At 42.4% G+C, this 20,117-nt stretch overlaps 1 protein-coding gene across 1 annotated transcript in view; it reads right to left on the minus strand.

Moving 5' to 3' along the window:
* DNAH10 (dynein axonemal heavy chain 10) overlaps positions 1-20,117 on the minus strand; it is a 129,667-nt gene that overhangs the window by 54,084 nt on the left and 55,466 nt on the right. The window contains exons 30-43 of the mRNA XM_036921759.2: positions 19,161-19,384; positions 15,600-15,869; positions 15,183-15,366; positions 13,520-13,654; positions 12,717-12,869; positions 11,074-11,262; positions 9,622-9,768; positions 8,887-9,078; positions 7,182-7,300; positions 5,612-5,770; positions 3,450-3,585; positions 2,165-2,287; positions 760-894; positions 233-449 (exon numbers count right to left, since the gene is read on the minus strand). Of these exons, the coding sequence (XP_036777654.2) occupies positions 233-449; positions 760-894; positions 2,165-2,287; positions 3,450-3,585; positions 5,612-5,770; positions 7,182-7,300; positions 8,887-9,078; positions 9,622-9,768; positions 11,074-11,262; positions 12,717-12,869; positions 13,520-13,654; positions 15,183-15,366; positions 15,600-15,869; positions 19,161-19,384 (2,383 nt within the window). The remainder of the gene's footprint in view (positions 1-232; positions 450-759; positions 895-2,164; positions 2,288-3,449; positions 3,586-5,611; positions 5,771-7,181; positions 7,301-8,886; positions 9,079-9,621; positions 9,769-11,073; positions 11,263-12,716; positions 12,870-13,519; positions 13,655-15,182; positions 15,367-15,599; positions 15,870-19,160; positions 19,385-20,117) is intronic.

A 20,117-nucleotide genomic window follows, 5' to 3' on the forward strand; every position in this document is an offset into this window, starting at 1 on the left:
TGAACTCAGCTGAGAAAGTTTACGTTCATCAAAAGCCATTGGAAGGGGCTGGGCACTCACACATTTGAACTCCCAGGGTACACCAGGAACTCTGGCCACTGCACGTTTCTCTACAGAAGCAAATAAGCTGGAAAATCCACACAGGCATACACACGGAAAAGCAAGGTCACTTTCTCTACAAACCTAACCAACAGCATTCTGAACAGAAAGCCAGGTTACACTCAGTTCCTACCCGGCAATTCCCCAGGATTGGCCCAAATCCCTTCTGTATCAGCAGTAGGCAAAGAAGCAAGGCGTTTAATGCATTCGTCAAATTTAATCCTTCCATCCTCAAGCAGGGAAGCACCCAGGGAGCAATACAGAGCCTCCAAGAAGTAGCACTCCAGGAGGTCAGGGTCCTCTATTTCTCCTTCTAGAAATGCATCCAGCATCTTGGTTAACTGGGTTACCTGGTTCATAAGAAAATATCTGATCAGCTCATAGATTCCACTCCCCCACCCGCAGGGTCAATTCTGGTCAGAAGTCCTGGGATCCCAGATCCCAGGGTGATGGGAACATAGGACTTGCCATATTGGTTCAGGCAGAGGGAGCCTGGCATCTTGTCTGGCTCAGGGTCACAAAAGGAAGTATTGTGTCTTCCTCATCAGTAACCTGCAATGTTACAGTTTACCCATCTGGTATCTTGGCTTCCTTTGAAAGCCCACTATGGGTTCTTCTTTGAGGAAGAATTTCTTTTTACTAATAGTAATCATATCTTACCATATTTAGGTCTGTCTGAGGAACTATTGTCTTCAGCTTCTCACCTTGTCTTCCATCCACTATTCCTTCTACTATCATATCAATGAGACGGGGCACATATTTCTCAAAGAGAATCTCCAAATCACCTTGCTCCACCTATAAAACAGCAGATTTCTGACACATTTTCAAGGATTCCTTTATTTAAATGGAAATTAGTGGAAGGCTTTTCTTGCAAAAGAGGGATGAAAAAAGTGTTTTGATGAATGATAAATTTGGCAGGTGAGTAAACCTGGGTGATAGTGCCCTATACTTGTAGAGAGATTTGTCCTTTATCTCATCCTTTATTTCACTGTCATTTCATCATGAAGCATTGCATTACACTGCCATAAAGTCTACCCCACCATGTGGGAGGGAGGTGGGATAATGGGTCCCATCTGACAGAAAAGGGGCTGATTATCTTATAGTTCAAGTGACATGGCCACAGTCAATCAGCAAAGAGTGCAAAGCAGTGGAAAGCCCCGCCCTCCCCTCAAAAAGGCATTGGTGGCCACCAGAGATCATAGCTCTGCCGCTCATATGGCAGTGCATCCAACGGTCCTATCAAGTTTCCTTTGGTCTTCTCTTCTCCAGGGTAATTATGTCCTGGTTTCCAATTCACCACCAGCCTAGTGATCCTTCTAGTGCTATACCTAAGCTATCTGTGTCCCTTTGAGAATGTGGTCATGGTGTCCTGAGTATGGGCAAACCACAACCTTCACATGACTGTCACATCTATCTCTGTACCTTTCAATGGAGCCTTTCACTAGGACAATACATATTTCTGAGCTGCCACATGACACATCACATGGTTTGAGATCAACTGAAGCCATTGGATCTCAATTATGTGACAAGCTAAGTCATTCACATGCCATTTACCTAATTAAGCAAAAGTTGGGGGGATGCACCTCCCAGAGACAACTCTCTGAGTAGTTGGGTGGCTGGACTGGAGGTTGCCAACTACAACCCATAAGCTGAATCAGGCCTTTATTTTTGTAAATAAAGTTTTACTGGGACATAGTTATACCCAGTCATGTACTGTGGCTGCTTTCATGCCACAATGGCAAAGTGGAGTAGCTGCAAAAGAAACCAGATGGCTCAAAAAGCCTCAAGTATTTACTCTCTATCTCTTTACAGAAAAAAATTTGTCAGCCCCTGGTCTAGACCACTAAATCATTACCTATCCTACCAGACATAAATTATCTGGAAATCTAATAAGTATGTCTTCCACGTTTTCAATTCAATTTGTTGAAAACATTAAGTAATCAAGATCATGTGTAGGTCAAGATCAAGGTCATAGCCTTCAAATACAAACATCCCTCTGGGTTATGTTTCTCCAATACTAGCCACCAATACTAATCACCTGAAGTTCATTTTAGAAATAATTCACCTTGTTTTGTATTTGATTAACCCACTTTTTCCAGTATGGTTGATATTTCAAGTTTTTAGGGTCCACATATACCATTCCACATCGAGACACAGTTGCAGGGGAGGCATACTGTAAATCTCCAACCTGGAGAAATAAAGAAAAGCAGTCACATCTACAGCTATAAACAACTGGATGGCATGTTTAAAAGCCTTTGCCTGTGCAAAGTTTTTACAGCCGCATAAAACCCAAATCACACCCAGATTAACACAGCTTTCATGAGGCTTCTAATTGAACACATAGGCTTACCATGGGAAGATTATACATCTCTGATGTATGAACTCTTATGTATGTTTTCTTTTACTAAAATTAATGTGAAAATTAATATGCTGCAGAATATCAGACAAAATTAGAAAAGTATAAAGAAGAAAATATGTTATCCAAAATCCCACCACCAAGAAACAAACGTTGTTTTGGAGTGTTTTCCTTTCAGTCTTTTTTCTTTATTCTTTTTAACATAGCTGAGATTAGGTAGTATAAAGCTTAGTAAGTATGCATCTAAACCAGCAATATTAACACCTATTATTCTCTCTATGAAAAAAGACATAGCCCAGTGAGCCATTAAGATAATAATATGCACAAATACTCATGTATCAACAAAATGGACAGGCCAAGTTAGGAGTGGCATTACCATTAAGTTAAAGCAAAAGCAAAAGCAAGTCTCAGGGCCACAGCTGTGAAACAGGCTCATGGGATATGATACTAAGTTTGGAAAAACAAATGAAGATAAGATAAAGGAAAATACTGTGAGAGAAAAAGGAAGACAATTATAAACTCCAGGCAAAAAAAAACAACAACAACTCTGAAAACAAGTAAACATAATCACATTATACTAGTTGGCTCTAAATATTTCCATATTCATAATAATGTAAATATTGCTTACTGGTTTAACTAATTTAGCAATATAGTATTCTGAGGAGGGGAGGTGGGCTGATGTATAAAAGATGAACCTTCATTTTCACAGCAGTCAATAGATAATAGAAATAATGTGTAAACTTGACAAAGGAAGAAACAGCATGCTAAGTGTGTTACAGGTAACAGGATAACAATCAGAAGAAACAACTCAAGGATGAAAAGTAGTTATGGTACAGGTACAATAATGAGAGACACAGGGAGCATGTAGAGAAAAAAGTTGTATTCATCATAAGCTCTTCTGCATTGTTTGGGCTTTCTTTAGCCATCTGTATTTATTACTACTTTAATAAACATTTTAAATTTTAACTCAAAATTATTTTTCATTACTACTTGCCTCAAAGAGCAGAGCACAGTGTGCTTGAAGCCTAATACGCTCACCATTGGCCAACGTCAACAGCTTGTTGTCATCCATCACCGAATTCATGTTTTCCACCCATAGAGCATCCAGATCACCATCAAATAAAATATACCTGCAGCAACCAAAGAAAAATGAGCCATGGGTCCTAGAAACTAGCTTCCAGTTATGGACTTGGTGTAATCTCCCCATTCACGGTGAACATCCTTTCACAGGGTTTTATAGCCAGAACCTGAGATGGAGCATCCAAGTTGGTTCAGATGTTTGACCCATTTTTAAAAGAAGAAAAGAAAAAAATTATACATAAAAACTGTTTGAGTTAGTTACCAATACTCAAGAATCAGGAAACTTCACACATAAATCTAGATTTCTTGTCAACTGAAAGAGTTGACACAGACCTGTATTCCAGCTGATGCTGAGTAGTAACTGCACATGGAGACAGAAAGTGTCACAGTCCACCTTATTCTTCTCTTGATCTGAGACTGAATACCAATTGCTATTTATCACTGGTTTTGATGCCTAGTTTTCTTATAGTAAAGTTAAGAGAAAAGGGAAGTATTTTGTATACCCATGTGTGATGTGTTGAACGGTGGCCCCCAAAGATATGCCCATCCAGAAACTGTGAATGTGATCTTATTTGGGAAAAAATTAAGGTCTCAAAATGACATCATCTTGTATCATCTGGGTGGGCCCTAATCCAATGGCAAGTATCCTCAGAGAGGGGAGAGCCACGTGAAGATGGAGCTGGAGACTGGAGTGATGCAGACACAGGCCAAGGAATGCCTGGAGCCGCCAGGAACTGAGGAGGCAGGACTTTTCTCCCAGAGCCTTCAGAGGGAGTGCAGCCCCATCTTTACTTTAGACTTCTGGCCTTCAGAACTGTGAAAGAATAAATTTGTGTCGTTTTAAAACACCCAGTTAGTACCTGACAGCAGCCCTGGGAAAGCTCATGTACCATGTAACTTGGCCCACTCATTTATGCTGCCTGCTGGGCCCCGGGAGCATCTGCGCTTACAAGCCCTGGTTCACACACCACCTGTCCTGGTGGCAGGCCTATTTTGGCACCAAGGCCTCCAGTATTCAAGCTATGTGACACTTCAGTGTCGTGGCTCTAATGAATCACGGCTCAGCAACGTCTGTCTCCAGAGGATGGACTCCACTCTGTGGGGCTGGAACGGCGGTTTGCTGCTGCTTCCACGGAACTCACTGATGTGAGCAGCTGAAGTTTGTGCAGCATTAACCTTTTGGTTTATTTCCTCCTGATATTTCGTATCTTTTTAGCTTTTTAATTTTAAATAATTTCATACTTATAAAGTTACAGGAATACAGTAATACAAAGAACCCCCATATGCCCTCCCACCAGATCCTCCAGCCGGATTCACCAGTTGGTGATTTTTTGCCACCTGTACTCTCTTGCTCTGTCTGCCTCACTGACTCATTGGAGACGACAACTGAGCGGATTGATCAGACTAGGGGAGAATCACTAGAACAAGGTTCTTCCAAAAGTCGCCAGGTGAGATTTTAGACTCTTATTACTTAAGGTTTTCTTATTAGTGGGGTTGGACTAGAACATAAAATCAGGATCATCCCTGAGTGTACCTGAGAGGATCACAGGAACAGCTAACACCAGGAAACCTTTTTCACCCTGATGTTCCAGCAGCATGTGCACTCTCGGCCTTACCTGACCCCAGCCACAGCACGTGGTGATGCCAATCATGCCAAGCACATCTACAGGTGAGAAAGTGTGGCTCAGAAGGGGGTTCTAGCACTTTCCACGATGCCATGCTGCCTTTCCTTGGTTTACCTTGCCATAGAGGCGACGGGCGTAGCGGCTGTGTTTGAGGGCTTGGGTCAGACAGCCCAGGTTCCAATCCCTGGCCTGGGGCAAAGTCCTTAGCAGCCCTAAGTCTCAGTTTCATCCATGGTAAGCTGGGCAATGGCAGCTGAGGAGGTGGGGCTGATGAATAAGGAGCACTGAGCTGAGCCTGGCACTTGGCAAGCAGAGCCATCAGCATCTGGCACCAAGTCTGTTGGCATCCAAGCACGAAACCACAACACTATATGTTGTCATGTTCACTCAAAATACTTAGGTGACTAATGTGAACTAGCCAGGGCTCTGTCCTGCTTCCAAAGGTACTCACTTTTGCTCCTTCTTATCCGTCGGCTTGTTGATCTCCCTGAAGATGTTCGACAGCACCCCATCCGACCAGTCTCGGGTGGTGGGGTCCAGGATGCCATACAGCTCTATGACACTCACTGCTTTGGGGTTCAGGATATACAACTTTGTCATCACCCCAAGCCTAAATCAAAGGAGAGGCTTCAGCCATGGTCCAGACAGACAAAACACATTAGGAAGACAATCTGGGCTGCCTAAGTGGGGGACTCGATGTTCTGGCTCTAGTCCAAAATGTAAAATGTCACCCATACAAACTCTCCCCTAGGCTTCCTACTCACTGCTAATGGCTCACACTAAACTCCAGGTAACTGTATTTCACTGAAAATGTGACCCAAACACAAGTGAAGTCCAAACTGAAAGCATGGCTTTGCCTTCTGAGAACAATGAAAAACTAATTTCATGTGCATTTCATTTTCATGTATATTATACATTCATATGTATGACATATTTGTGTATATATCTCATGATTAGTGTATAGGAGATAACAGTCAGGATAATGTAATGAGCCTTTGGACTACTAATGTTCAATCCCTAGAACTTACAGGACATCTGGTCTGTATTGCTGACTTTATAAATCATGTAGGCAGGGCAATTCCCACTATAATGCCTACAGATTCCTGCAACACTATGGGATTAATTCATCTGCAGAAAACTAAACTTCACATAAGCCATAGTTCATAACTAACTAAATAAAAACAACAGTGGCATACATATACACACACATGTATGCGATCATTCTATAAATGAACTAATAATTAATGAATGACTTAAAAAATAAAATATAGGATAGCTATGACACAACCCACTTAAAATCAGTAAGCCACTGTTGTCCACTGGTTTTCTAATAAGAAACATAAAAAGAAGTGAGTCACCTACTCATTATATTTTATAGAATATCTAGAAATAGTAAAGTGACAAAGATTATAAGACTTAATTTAGATTTTTGCTGGAATATTAGCAAATACTGACATCTTTCTGGAATCTAGTTAGTGCTTAGGAGAAAATGAGAAGTCAGAAAACCCAATTCAGTATAAGGATTTCAGTTCCCTACAGGTCTCTGTGATGTTCTGTGGTAGGAACATGACATCGCTTTTTCCTTCACACAACATTGCTCCTGCAGGGCTGCCAATGAGAAAGCACCGGGGGAGGTGACATTCTCTCTTTGGCCACTCTTGATACCATAACAGTGTCACATAATGCTGGGTGTCCTGATTTACTTTAAAGGAGCAATTTGAACACCAAGAAAATATGAGTTAGGTTAATTTTCAAAATATTCTTATAGTTTGTGAAATGCTTGTTGTACAAATAAACCTATTCATGGTCTGATGCAAAAAGGGTCACAGTTTTGCCTTCTAAAATAGGTCAACTAAGTCAGCAGTGAAATGCATAAAGATGCTCTGAGTTTAAAGGGGGTGTTTAGGACAAATTTAACCTCCCAGGAAATCAGAAAGCCAAGTGGGACTAGGTAATACCGCCACCAACCTTCCCATGAAACCGCCCAGGAACCAGACCATCCCTGTGGAGGTCATACTCACTTGGTCTGGGCCTGACACAGAGCATTAATGACCACAGACTTGCCCCCTCCTGTGGGCCCCACCACCATTGTTGTATGGCGGGTTAACATGGTCTCGAACATCTGAACCACTTTATCCACCTGTGGGACAAACATTGGCCGCTGAGTTAAAACACGTTTTTTTAAAAACAGCTTTATTGAGCTATAATGCATATACCATGCAATTTGCCCATTTATATTGTACATCCAGTGGGTCTTAGTATGTCCAAATGGTTGTAAAGCCATTACCACATTAAATTTTAGAGCATTTTCATCACCCCACCAAAAACCCTATGCTAATTACTCATCTCTTCTAAGCCCCTTTCCCAGCCCCTGGCAGCCACAAATGTACTTTCTGCCTCTATAGATTTGCCCATCCTCCACATATAATAGAATCATACAGTATGTGGCCGTGGCATCTTTCACTCAGCATGTTTCCAAGGTCCGTCCATGTTGCAGCAGGTGTCAGCACTTCATTCCTTTTCGTGGTGGAATAACCTTCCATGAGTGGATGGACTACATTTTGTTTATTCATCCGTTGATGGACATTTGCATTGTTTCCACCTTTTGGCTCTTATGAATAATGCTGCTAAGAGCATGTGTGTACACATGTCTGTGTGGACTCCTGTTCTCACTTCTCTTGGGTAGATATATATATAGGAATGGAATTGCTGGCTTATCTGGGAGTTCTATGTTTTACACTTTGAAGAAGAGTAGACTGTTTTCAATGTGGCTATGCCATTTTACATTCCCCCTGGAAAAGACATCTTTTCAAATAACCACCTCCAGAGGAAAACATCAGGGCCAGGAAAGGTGCAGAGAGCTCTCTTCTGTGGCCAGTCCCTGTTGCCTGGCCTGAAGGGTCCTGGGAGCCTGAAGCCCCGAGGTGGCCCAACCAGAGGCAGGCCTCCTGGTCCTACAGCTTTGGGCATTTATACCCTCAGCAGAACACTTGGGAATAATTTATGGCTTAATGACAACCTAGACAACCTTACAGACTTCAGATGATCAAAACCCTACCAGTAATGTCAAAATTAATTTTTTTTTGTAAGTGTGACTCTTGGTGGCAGTTGGGTGGAGAGGGTGGGGTGGGGAGAGAACATTAGGTGGTTGGGCCCCAAAACAAATATTTCAGTTATCACATTATGGCAAAAAACAATTGGAGGGTGGTCTGTACATACAATGGAATATTACTCAGCCTTAAAAAGAAGGAAATTTGACACATGCCACAACATGGATGGATGCTGAGGACTTATGATAAGTGAAATAAGTCAGACACAAAGGGATAAACCTGTATGATCCCACTCAGGAAAGGAACCTAGAGGAGTCACATTCATAGAGATACAAAGTGGAAGGTGGGGGCTCAGAGCTGGGTGAGGGGAACAGGGAGTTAGTGTTTAATTGGGTGGCGGGTGGGGACAGTTTCTGTTTTGCAAGACGGAGAAGTTCTGGAGCTCTATTTCAAAACAATATCAATGTGCTTAACACTACTGAACTGTACTAAAAATGGATTTGCTGGAAATTTTTGTTATGCATACTTTTTTTCCACAAAGGAAAAAATCTGGGAAAAATGGTTAAGATAATCAATTTTATGCTATGTCTCCCTTAGCACAATTTTTTACAAAGTGAAAAAAAATAAAAAGGACCCAGACGAAATCTGTGAACTCTCATTTCCAGCACCCACTTACCTGGACTGGCAAGACCACGTAGCCACTCTCCTTGAGCACTTGTTCAACAGCATCATTGAAATCAGGGTAGTGAACTCGAGGGCAGTCTAGCCCAGGAAACAGATCGGAAATCAAACCGAGGAAAAGAGGGACGTCTTCAAACACGAATTTGGGCAGATTCATGTCTCGGAGGGCCCTCATTAGCACTACGTCCTGGATGGAACGAAACGTAGACACCCTCAAAGGTATTTCCAAAAGACCCAGGGGCTAGTCTAGAAACCCTCTTATGAAAAATAAAATTAAATAAAATATAAAACATAGATCATTGCAAGCATGGTTTTAGAGAAACCTGTGAGCCTGCTGCCCACAGAGCAGCCCTGACTGGACGCTGCTTTGGAGTAAGTCTGCTATAAAAGAAACATGACCACTGTGCTCACTGCTGTTGCAAAAAGAGGGAAAAACAGCTCATGTTCATGCTTTCTCAAGAAATGAGTATATTCCTACTGCTCCAGCCCACCATCCTGCAATTATGGATTATTAACACTGAGGCATCATAAACGGTGATACCATGAAGACACTGTACTTGGCCTTATGGTAATAAGTCAAATTAGAAGGAAACCGTACAATGGGTACAAGTCCAAATTAAGGTCAGACAACCAGATGAAATTACTGTGCCCCACCATCTCCATCTCAGTGTTTATTCAACACATGTGCCCTGGGTGAGCACCCAGAAACCATTAGCATGTTGGCCCCCACCTCTCTGAGGTCGGAAGAACCTCTCTTCAGCTCCCCAGCCATCACCAACACTGATTTCAGGGCTCTGAGTCCAAAATCATAATGATGCTGCTTGGAGAGCTGCTCCTGGGCCAGCTTATACAGAACAGTCATCTTTTTGGCCAGAGTCTATTGTCATGAAAGATAATGAAAAAGAAAGAAAGAAGATGACCTGAAAGCAACATAACATCATCTTACAAGGAAAAGGTGCTCCGATGAAGTTGCTCTATAAACAAGGGAACTTTGCCTCTAACAGAAATATCAGGATGGCTCCTTTGTTTTTAACTATGAAGAATTAGGGGCTGATTTAAAGAAACATCAGCTTTATCAAAATTTGATGGCTCTCCTTGAAATCTGGGGAAAATCATAAAGTGCCTTAATTTAATGACTAGAAGCCATCCAACTTTTTAAATCATAGTGGTCACACTTCAAAAATATGCTTCCTGTTTATTGTGACCTCAAGGTATTATTAAAGCTTCTTCTGCACCCGTTTCTGAGGATGTGTCAGCCACCACTTAGTCTACATCAAGGATTCAAAGCCTGCTGGCCCCTAACAATCGCATCGGGATTTTGTTCATGAAAACTAAGAACCAGCAATCTCACCACTTTAGATGAAAATCCAAACATAATAGGCAGTAAGAGCCTTCAAAAAAAATGGCAGAAAAGCAACCTAACAACCCTCTATGTTATAAGTATATACTATTTTGTACCTTTCCCAGAACCTTCTGAATAAAATGTATGTGCATACTTTTTAATATATCTTTTAAAAAATGATAAAGGAGATATATGTATAAGTGTGTGTTTGTTTTTAAAGCCACATGTTCTCAAGGTTATGAGAACAAATGGGAGAAGCCCATCTCAGCGAGTTACATACTGCATGATTCTGTGTGTAAAACATTCCGGAAATGACCAGTTATAGTGAAAGAGAATGACTGGTGGTAGCCACAAGTTAGGGTAGGGGTGTGGCTATTACATGGTAACACAAGGGAGTGTCTTTGTGGTGATGGGACGTTCTGTATCCTGATTGTGGCACTGGCTACACATTTCATGTCATGGAATGTCCTAGAACTATACACTCCAGAGAGATGCACCGAGGACATGAAACCCGCTGGAATCCAAATAAAGTCTACGCTTGGGTAAAACAGCACTGTGCCCATGTCAGCTTCCTGTTTTGCCAACCTGCTGTGGGAGTGTAAGGGGTCAGCACTGGGGGAAGCTGGGTGATGGGCACATGTAACTAACTCTCTGTACTACTGTTGCCACTTGTTGTGGGTCAAACTATTCCAAACTGAAAGTTAGAATTTTAAAGAGAGGGAAGGAGGAGAGAGACAAAGAGGAAAAAAAATTTTAAGCCACACAGAATCAAAACTTCCCAAATCCCGAGCCTGGAAACAGCCCAGAGATGGAGGTCTGGGGCCCATGGCTGGGCCTCACCTTGGCCCAGAGAAAGCCCTCAGAGAAGAGCATGATCTCACAGATCTGCTGCAGGTCAGGCACAATCACCACCACGGGCCTGAAGAGTGCCTTCACCGACTCAGGCAGCTCCGTGCGGCCTGCGTAGCCGGGGTTCATGGTGATGAAGATGCCCATTCTCGGGTCCAGGGAGATCTCCTGCCCTTCAAACTAGAAAACAGAAGGAAAGAATGGGGCTACGCTGCCTGCCAGCCTACCACTGGGGCAGGAGGCCTGGGTGAGTGGCATGCAGTTTGTTTTCAGGGGTATGAGGCAGACACCACCATCTGACTCCTTCCTGTTCCTGGGTGTTAAATGTAGAGTCTTCATGCTTATGGCCTGAGTGTGCTGGGTGGCAAGCTTCAGCCGACACCCAAACTCTGATCTGATAGTGCCCAGCCTGACGCTTCACACAGAGTGAATTTTCACTCATGTTAGTTATCGTCCCTCCTTCCCCTGCATCTCCACCCCGTGCCCTGGGTGCCTGGATTTATTGAGTCAATCCTTTGCTCAGAATCCTACTTCAGCATCCTTTGAGAAAGCCACCTTTCCCTCCAGGTGCCCCGGGTACCAACAAACTGCAGAAATCTCTGTATTTTGAGTCTCTTCAGCCTACAGTTGAGTTTCAACTGTCTCAACTTTTCTTCCTACTAAGATTTTACTATTTCATTTCTTTCCTTGGGCCTCGGAGGTGCCCACAAGTGAATCGTGAGCCCAAGTCAAATTTGGGTCCTGGGTTTCCCAAAGAGACTCTGTAGGGCCCTAGAGGATTTATAGTTTCCAGGCCACAGGGATGCATTCGTGTCACAGGGCATGGTGTGTCTGCAGAGCGAGAGGTGTGAGGTGGCCAGAGGGCAGGGCACACAGGGGCAAAGACAGCAGCAGAAAGAGCAGTGGAGCATGCTGGGAACACAGGGCGCCCTGGCACAGAGAAAAGGCCCAGTCACTCTGGTCCCTGTTGTTGGAGAACCATCCTGGGCTACCTGACTTACATAATGAGATAGTGTTTCTCCACATTCTGATCCAGCTCAATCTGATGTAATTTAACATAGATGCCTCAAGCTCGAGTCTGCAGATGTATCTTTGGATGGGGAGAGATTGGTGAAGCCTCAAAAAGTTTTTTAATTTGACTTTTCATTTTGATAACAACCTTAAAAATTTTGTTCATTTTAATGCCCTAACTTTATCAGATATGAGGGCAAAATTTCTTGTTTGTGTGATAATTTCTCTTGAAAGACATTTTGATTGAATGAAACATTAATCTTTGAGGTCATTTTTTTCCCCTCAAACTTGGGAGGTCACCAAGAGTTTTTGTTGTTTTTTCCCCTTTAAGGGTGCCCTGCACATCCCTCAAGTGAGAACACTGCCCTACCCATCTGTAACTACTAGTTACATGTCTGGAATAGTTTGAAGTTCTTAAAACATTACAGTCCTTAATTATCAAAGATGCTGCTAATTTGGGGAAACCTGATCATCTTGATTTGAAGACAAAAATACGACAAATCTTCATCTATGCAGAGGCTGGTCTGGAAACATGGCTGTCTACCATCTGACGTTTCCAAATTAATATGGCAAAGTCTCCCTCCTGGGGACATGATGCAGGCAGGCCTCACACTTATTCTCACCTGGAATGTGGCTAACTGATGAATCAGAGCATTTCGGATGGTCTGAATCTGGGATGAGGTAACTGAGAGCACAGAGGCATCAATTCGATTAAACTCATCAAAACAGCCCCAAGCCCCACACTGGGCAAGGCCCGAGAAGATCTTCCCAATGGCCTAGAATGAAAGAAATGTCAGGACAAAGGCAATTTTCATCTTCAAAATTTTAAGTAAAACATTTATGGATACATTATCTAAATTAAAGCAAACAATGTTCCTTGAATTAGCAGAGAAGTGGCTGACCAGCCACCCCACCCCGCTAATGGATCTTTCTGGCAGGACTTCTAAGGCTCCTCATGGGCTAGCTCCCACTTACAGAATTTTACAAATTAAGGATTTTAGTGTAAAACTCCAGATTCTGGCTTCTCTTAAGATATTGGAAAATCTAACAACACTGGTGTCCACTTTCCCAAGTAGCAACAGTTCAACAAAGCTGAACAGTGGCTCCCCTTTCGATGACGCATTGTGCTCCTGTTGACCACATCCCCACCACTCTCTATTGTATCTCCACCTGCTGCTTTGTCATTTATATTATCTACCTGACTGGTGGACATTGAAGTTTGAGACTCTTTCTGTATATGCTGCTAACAAAGCAGACACATGTAAGTTCTGAGACTGTTGGGGGAAAAAAGTTTTCTACTATATTCTCAGCAGTTCCCCTGTCACTTCATGGAAGAGTATGAAATCAATTGCCTTTCCTGCAGAAATGTCCCACTTTACGCTCCCTGCCTAATAAGATAGCACCAGAAGTGACACTGAGGCCTTACTTTGTAATCCATGCCTTCACCACAGTTGGTTACAATGCAGAGCAAGCCCAAGGCTTTGGCCAGGTCCTTGGTGGTCTCGGTTTTGCCAGTACCTGCTGGGCCAACAAGGGCCCCACCCAGATACATGGACAGTGCCTGTTATAAGCCAAATGCAAAATACATGTTATCTGATTCATATAAGGAAGCATGTGTTGTTCCTCAAAGCACTATGACAATATATGCAGAATATAAATATGTGTATATATTATATATAAATATATAAATTTATATACAATGTTTATATTATATATATATATATATATATATATATATATATATATATATATGCCAAAGGACAAGTTGACATTCACCTTTCCTGATAGTCACTATTTTTAACATTTCTTTTCTGTGTTTTTCCAGTGACCTCTACTGACCCCTTCCCCAAATTATATAGGGAACAGCGTACCAAGGACTAAGCAGCACACTGTTCTCTGTGCCTGCCCTGAGAACAATGTCCCAGTAGTTTCAGAACTGAGGTTCATACACACATGTACATCTGTGCAGAAAAGGATTAACCTTGCCCAAAGAAATGTTTGGCCCTTTGTCTCCAGATTCTGAGAGTTGGTCTCTAAGCCCTTGAACTATCCCGACTGAGGACAATGTCCTTGTGTGTCTGGGGACCTTGGGCCATGCAAGACAGTCTAACAGTGTGATTTATGGTAGGAGACCTTATACCACATGGTATCAGCTTGATTTCTGGGGGGCTGGAGACTAAGGACAACCACACCAACAGTCAGTCATGTCTCCATGACTAGCCCCCAGTTAAAACAGTGGACACCAAGGTTCAGATGAACTTCCTGGAGGGGCAATACTTCATGCATGCTGCCACACACCGCTGCTGGGAGAAATAATGCTGTCAGCACAGCCACACTGGGAGAGGAGACTGAAGCATCACACCTGCTCTCCCTGGGCCCATAGCCTCCTCACTCCTTCTCCCCCTGGGCCCCTTAGCCTCCTCATGCTGCTGATTTTGATCTGTATCCTTCTGCTGTAGTAAACTGTAACATGACTATAACTCAGTTCTTCAGCAAATTATTGAACCTGAGGGTGGTTAAGAGCCACCTGAACTTGCAACAGCCCAGTCCCAGAAGATGGCAATCAAGTCATATTGCAAGTTGAAACTCCTTTATAGATTTTTAAAGGACGATATCCCTTACTGTCGGCTTTAGTTAGGGACTGTCCTAACAAATTACCACAAACTAGGGGGCTTAAGACAACAGAAATGCATTCTCTCACAGTCTGGAAGCTAGAAGTCTAAAACCAAGGTGTTGGCAGGGCCGTGATGCCTCCAAAGACTTAGGAAGGATCTTTCTTTGCTTCCGGTGGCTCCAAGCACTTCCTGGTTTGTGGCCACATCACTCAATCTCTGCCTCCCTGTGTCTTCTCCTCTGCCTACAAGGACACTGGGCATTGGATTTAGGGCCCTAGTCCAGGATGTTCTCACTCAATCCTTAACTAATTAAATCTGCAAAGACTCTATTTCTAAATACGGTCACATTCTGAGGTTCCAAGTAGTTGTGAAAGTTGAGGGGGTGCACACTGATCAAACCAGTGCACTATCACAATTACCAGGGAAAAACACAGGTAAATGATAAGTAATTACAAGAGCCAGGTTGCCCCTCACCTGAGTGAGAGTCAGGTAAATCCGGTCTGTGAGGGGTGTGATGACCAGCCTTCCATTCAGACCCATGTACTCATAGCCATAGCCGAAGGTCCCTGTGCACTGACGGATGTTCAGCTCGTCTGGTTCTCGGTCCCAGTAAAACCGCAGCTGACTTTCCCATTCAAACTCCCAGGCCTCGAGAATGCTAGAAAGTGAGAGATGGGAGGTGGTGAGAGGGAGAAATATGTGGCAGAAGAGGAGGAAGCAGGAGAATATTTTAAAATTCCAACAGAAAAGTTCATCTCTAACCACCCCACCTGTGTTTCCTTCCTACAGCTTCCGGAGTGTCACACCAACCCGTTCCAAGCTGCAGGGGTGAGGGACCAACAGATGATGAAGGACAGTCTGGAAACACCAGTGGCCTGGGAAAGTCCTCACCTGCCTCTTATGAAAGAATCGACTATATCCCTGGCATGCACGTCGATGATGAGAACGGTGTTGTATTTCTTTCGGTCATTTCTGCTTAGGGATGTGCTGATCCGCGTGACCAGCTCGTCAATCTGCCGGTGCATTTTTCTGCCATAGTTCTTCATGGCCTGCTTCTCCCCTGCCTGCACCTTGTGGAAGACATCTTCCACCTCCCAGGTCCACCACACCTGGCTGGCGGCCAGCACCACCATCCCTTGGTACAGGAGCATCCAGTCAACTCTAAAGGAAAATAACACCTTTGTGAGGTTTTCCTAAGGACTGGTACTGAGAACAGTTCCATAAAGAATTTTTCTATTTGATGTAGAATAGGGAAGGCTAAGTTAGGTAAGCAAATGGCAATAAAACTGGCTGGATGGGGAAATGGCAGAAAACACATACATGAGAAAGTTATAGGCATGTGACTAGGTAGCCAGATGCCAGATCACTTTTAAAATATGCCCTTACAGATTTCCAAAATTACTCAAATTATGGGTATATTGTAAGAATTTTTAAATATTTTTAAATTCCAACAAAAAGTTAATCTCTAACCACACTGCCCATGTTTCCTTCCTATAGCTTCCTGAGTGTCACTTGCTTCTCTTTTCAATTCTCACACCAACCCTTTCCAAGTTGCAAACACACATATGGGGAGAAGGGTATTTGGAGTTTCTCCAAAAACAGCATCATGCAATACAAGTTACTCTGCACCTTGCTTAATAATTAATAACTACTTAATCATTTAATCATTTAATCATTCTAATGGACAGGCCTGTAGGCCAATGGTATAGGTCAAATCTAGTCTTTGTCAAAGCTGCATATTTCAGAGCATAAAAGTACTGCAGCTTACCCAAACATTACCTTCTTGATGTCTGTCTTCCAGTTCTTGTGCCAATAAAAAGAATACTGCAATAAACATCCTTCTACATCACCTGGCAATATCTGGAGACATTTTTGGCTGTTAGAAAGGATGTTGCTGGCATCTAGTAGACGGTAGAGGCCTGGGGTGACGGTAACCACCCTGTAGTGCACAGGAGGCTCCCACATCTAAGAATGATCCAGCCCCGGACGTCATAGTGCTGAGGTTGAGAAACCCTGCCTTACAGATACCCTACTGAGTCAGAGCTCCTTCTAGTGTTCTAGAATGGAATCCCAAAAGCACGATCAGCAGGCAAAAGTACTATGCCCCTTTTTAGTAGTTTACTTTAATAGAAATGGTCAAATTACTTATAGAGGTCATAGCAATCCATTTCCCACCAGCAATGCATCATGCTGCCCTTCTCGCCCCACCCTCTCCAGAACCACATTTTATCATTCTTTTGATTTTTTTTTTGTCAAACTGAAAAGTGAAAAAACAATGTATCATTCTGCATTAATTTTCACATCCTTGATGACTAATGAAGTCTCTCCTCTTCACATATGTTGGGTTTCCTCTACAGAAATACTAATTTACAAAGCTGGTAAGTGCCCTGAAATACATTTAGGGCAAAGGATTTTCTAAATCATACTTAAACAGTAATGGATCCAGAGTTGTAAGTTTTAACCCAGGAAAAGTTACTGTGAGTTACTAGTCATCAACTTGATGACATCTTGATCTGTATCCTTCTGCTTTAGTAAACTGTAACATGACTATAACTCAGTTCTTCAGCAAATTATTGAACCTGAGGGCAACATATACTTAAAAGAATACTTAAAACAGTAAAAAGAAGTATTAGACTTTACCATCTTGTTTTAAAATTGTGTAGGGCATCCAAAACATAAATAACATTTATAGTTATGATCTCTACTCAAAAAAAGAAATATAACAAAGGTGATGAAGGTGCTTTATCAGAGAATGGCACTGAAATGATAAACAAAGATGGGCCTTTTAAGACGGCAAAACCAGGGAATCAGAAAGCAGGAGAGGTTGTAAGCAACACGACTGGAGGAAACAAAGTGGCTCAGGACAGAGCTAAAATAAACACAATGGTATCTGGCAAATCCCAGGATATCAGGTGCTTTCTGGGGCCCCACACACCTGGCTTATCTTCACAGTGATGCCAAAAGTGTCTGCCCAAATAAGTTAGTATTCTCATTTCAACTACTCACGTGCTTTGTTAGAGACAACAAGTTCATGTACTAAGTAAGGTGGGGGTGGCATTTGGGTGAGGAAAGACATGGACGTTTCTCAATTAATCAAATTGCTTTCCCTGACCTGTTTCCCCCAATCATGCACTGTCACATGTAGCTATGCCCTGGCAAAGTGGTGCTGAGGGTGCAAACAGAACTAACTGGTACAGATATAAAATCCATCTGACTTGGGAGCACTTAAAGAGACCTTAAAATACTCAGTGGTCATGACTTCTGGAGGTCAGTGGTTTGTCTAGCTTGGTTTTGAAATAGATCTAGCACAGTGATTAGCCGAGAGAAGGAGTCCAATAAATATTAGTTAAATCAGTGAATATAGCCAATAATGTTTGGAGCCACCTTCAATCAGCTCTTGAAGAGCTAACTGTCACATACTCAAGAATTCTGGAACCTGATTGTTGAGCCACTTGCCATTATTCCATTTAGCTTTGAAATCAGACATTGTGGGAATATTCACACCATGAAAATGGGCAAATGCTCTAAAACAAAGCTTTTTTTTTTCTTCCAGAAAGCCAGACTGCCTGCACAGCATTGAATATATCTACATCTACCTGATTACTTAAAGGTGTAAACCAATTTTTATAATATCTAAGAAATAGAAGGATTATAATCATACAAGTATTATGCTATTTTCTAATAATATATTTAAATGTTTTCAGTTTATAAAAGTCAAGAAAGTAGTATATCAAATCAAGAGGACAATTCTTTTTTTTTTTTAATTTTTTTATTTGAGGACAATTCTCTTTGATAATAAAGACTCTATGTCTGTGTAAGAGCTGTGTCAAATACACTACAACTTTCCTAGGAATCCTGCCTAAATCTAATAGAACAGGTTATCCAAGATGCTTTATGTACTTTGAGATCAGCCACACATTAAAGTCAGTCCTCTTAGCAACAAGGAACTGACATGGCTCAGCTTGGTGTCTGACAGCTTCTTAGGGCCACAGATGTCAAGGAGTGACTGAAATTCACTAAATATTTTAGAAATGATTTTACTCATTTACCCATACACAGATTAACCCTACTGAACACCTGGTTTCTGTTGTGTCACTAGGTCAGTGGGTCTCATGATTGAATGTGTTCAGAGTTCCCTGCACAGGGTAGGTATAAAAAATACAGATCCCTGGGCCCCACTCCCATTTTTTAATGGAGCAGGTTTGAAGTGGGGCCCAGGAATTTTTAACAAGCTCCCAGGGGCTCTAGTGCTGATGGTCCAGATGCCACCATGCTTTGAGAAGTACTGAACTAGGTGATCCTTTAAAGATAGATAAAATAACAGCTAATTTAGCTACTGTAAGGAAGGAAAACCTCATTTGGAATGTCCATTGATCTCCAAACCCTTAAAACTAATCTATTATGAATGTTGTTCATATGTTAAGAACCACATGTTCACATTTTCAATGTTACCTGCTTCTGTCTTCACAGTATCTGAAAATAGCCTCTTTGGTAATCAGCCGGTTAGTTCTACGCATTTCATTCAAAACTGCCGTCATCCAGTCCTCCACACGCCCCTCGGCCCGTATGATTGTCCGGAACTCCATGACCTCACCTTCTGCTGAGATCATGGCAGACACTAGTTTTTCTCCACTGTCTCCGTCATTAAACCTCAGCAAAGCTATGTTGTCATACATCTGCAACACAGCAGGATAAACCACCTGTAATGCTTCCCGAGTTCTAGAACCAAAGAATAGCCCACCGTGCTCCATCACACATCCCTACGAATGTACATTGGGTACTTTAGTTTATTCTGCACTGTGCAAAGGTATCTGGAGGATTTAATAAAAAAAAAAAAAAGCAGACAGCCTGCCTTCCCACCCCTGAGACTCTAGTGTACATGCTGGTACAGCGAGGTGTCTGGGCACACAGATTGGCTGGACACAGGAGCAACAGGGTATGCTGGTGATGAACACCTGAGGGCTGGGGGTTAGGGTACCCGTGGTTGAATCCCCCACTGCCCAACTAGGTGACTTTGGGCAAGCTGCTTCTCCTCTCCCAGCCTGGAATAAACATAATTTATGGTGCTTACAAGATGAGGTTGGAAGGATGGGATGAAATACTCACAAAACATAGGCCCATTCAACATTTGGTCTTGGTTGACTATTCTCGTTGTTAACCAGAATGATATTTAGGAAAATCAGTCTTTAGGGTCCAATATATAAGACAAGGAACTCTGCAAATTAGGGGGAAGAGGACAAGGCAACAGGCTTTGGAGAATAAAGTCAAAGGTTTGCAAAAGGGGCTGCCAGTAAATGAAGTACCTCTGACAACACAGTTTTCTGTAAAAGTAAGATATCCATTTATTAAAGTGGAAACAGGATACAAGCCTCCCTTTGAGAAAGAAACACATGGCATCAAAAATAGGAA

The sequence above is a fragment of the Manis pentadactyla genome, chromosome 14 (genome assembly GCF_030020395.1).
Source record: "Manis pentadactyla isolate mManPen7 chromosome 14, mManPen7.hap1, whole genome shotgun sequence".
Taxonomy (NCBI): domain Eukaryota; kingdom Metazoa; phylum Chordata; class Mammalia; order Pholidota; family Manidae; genus Manis; species Manis pentadactyla.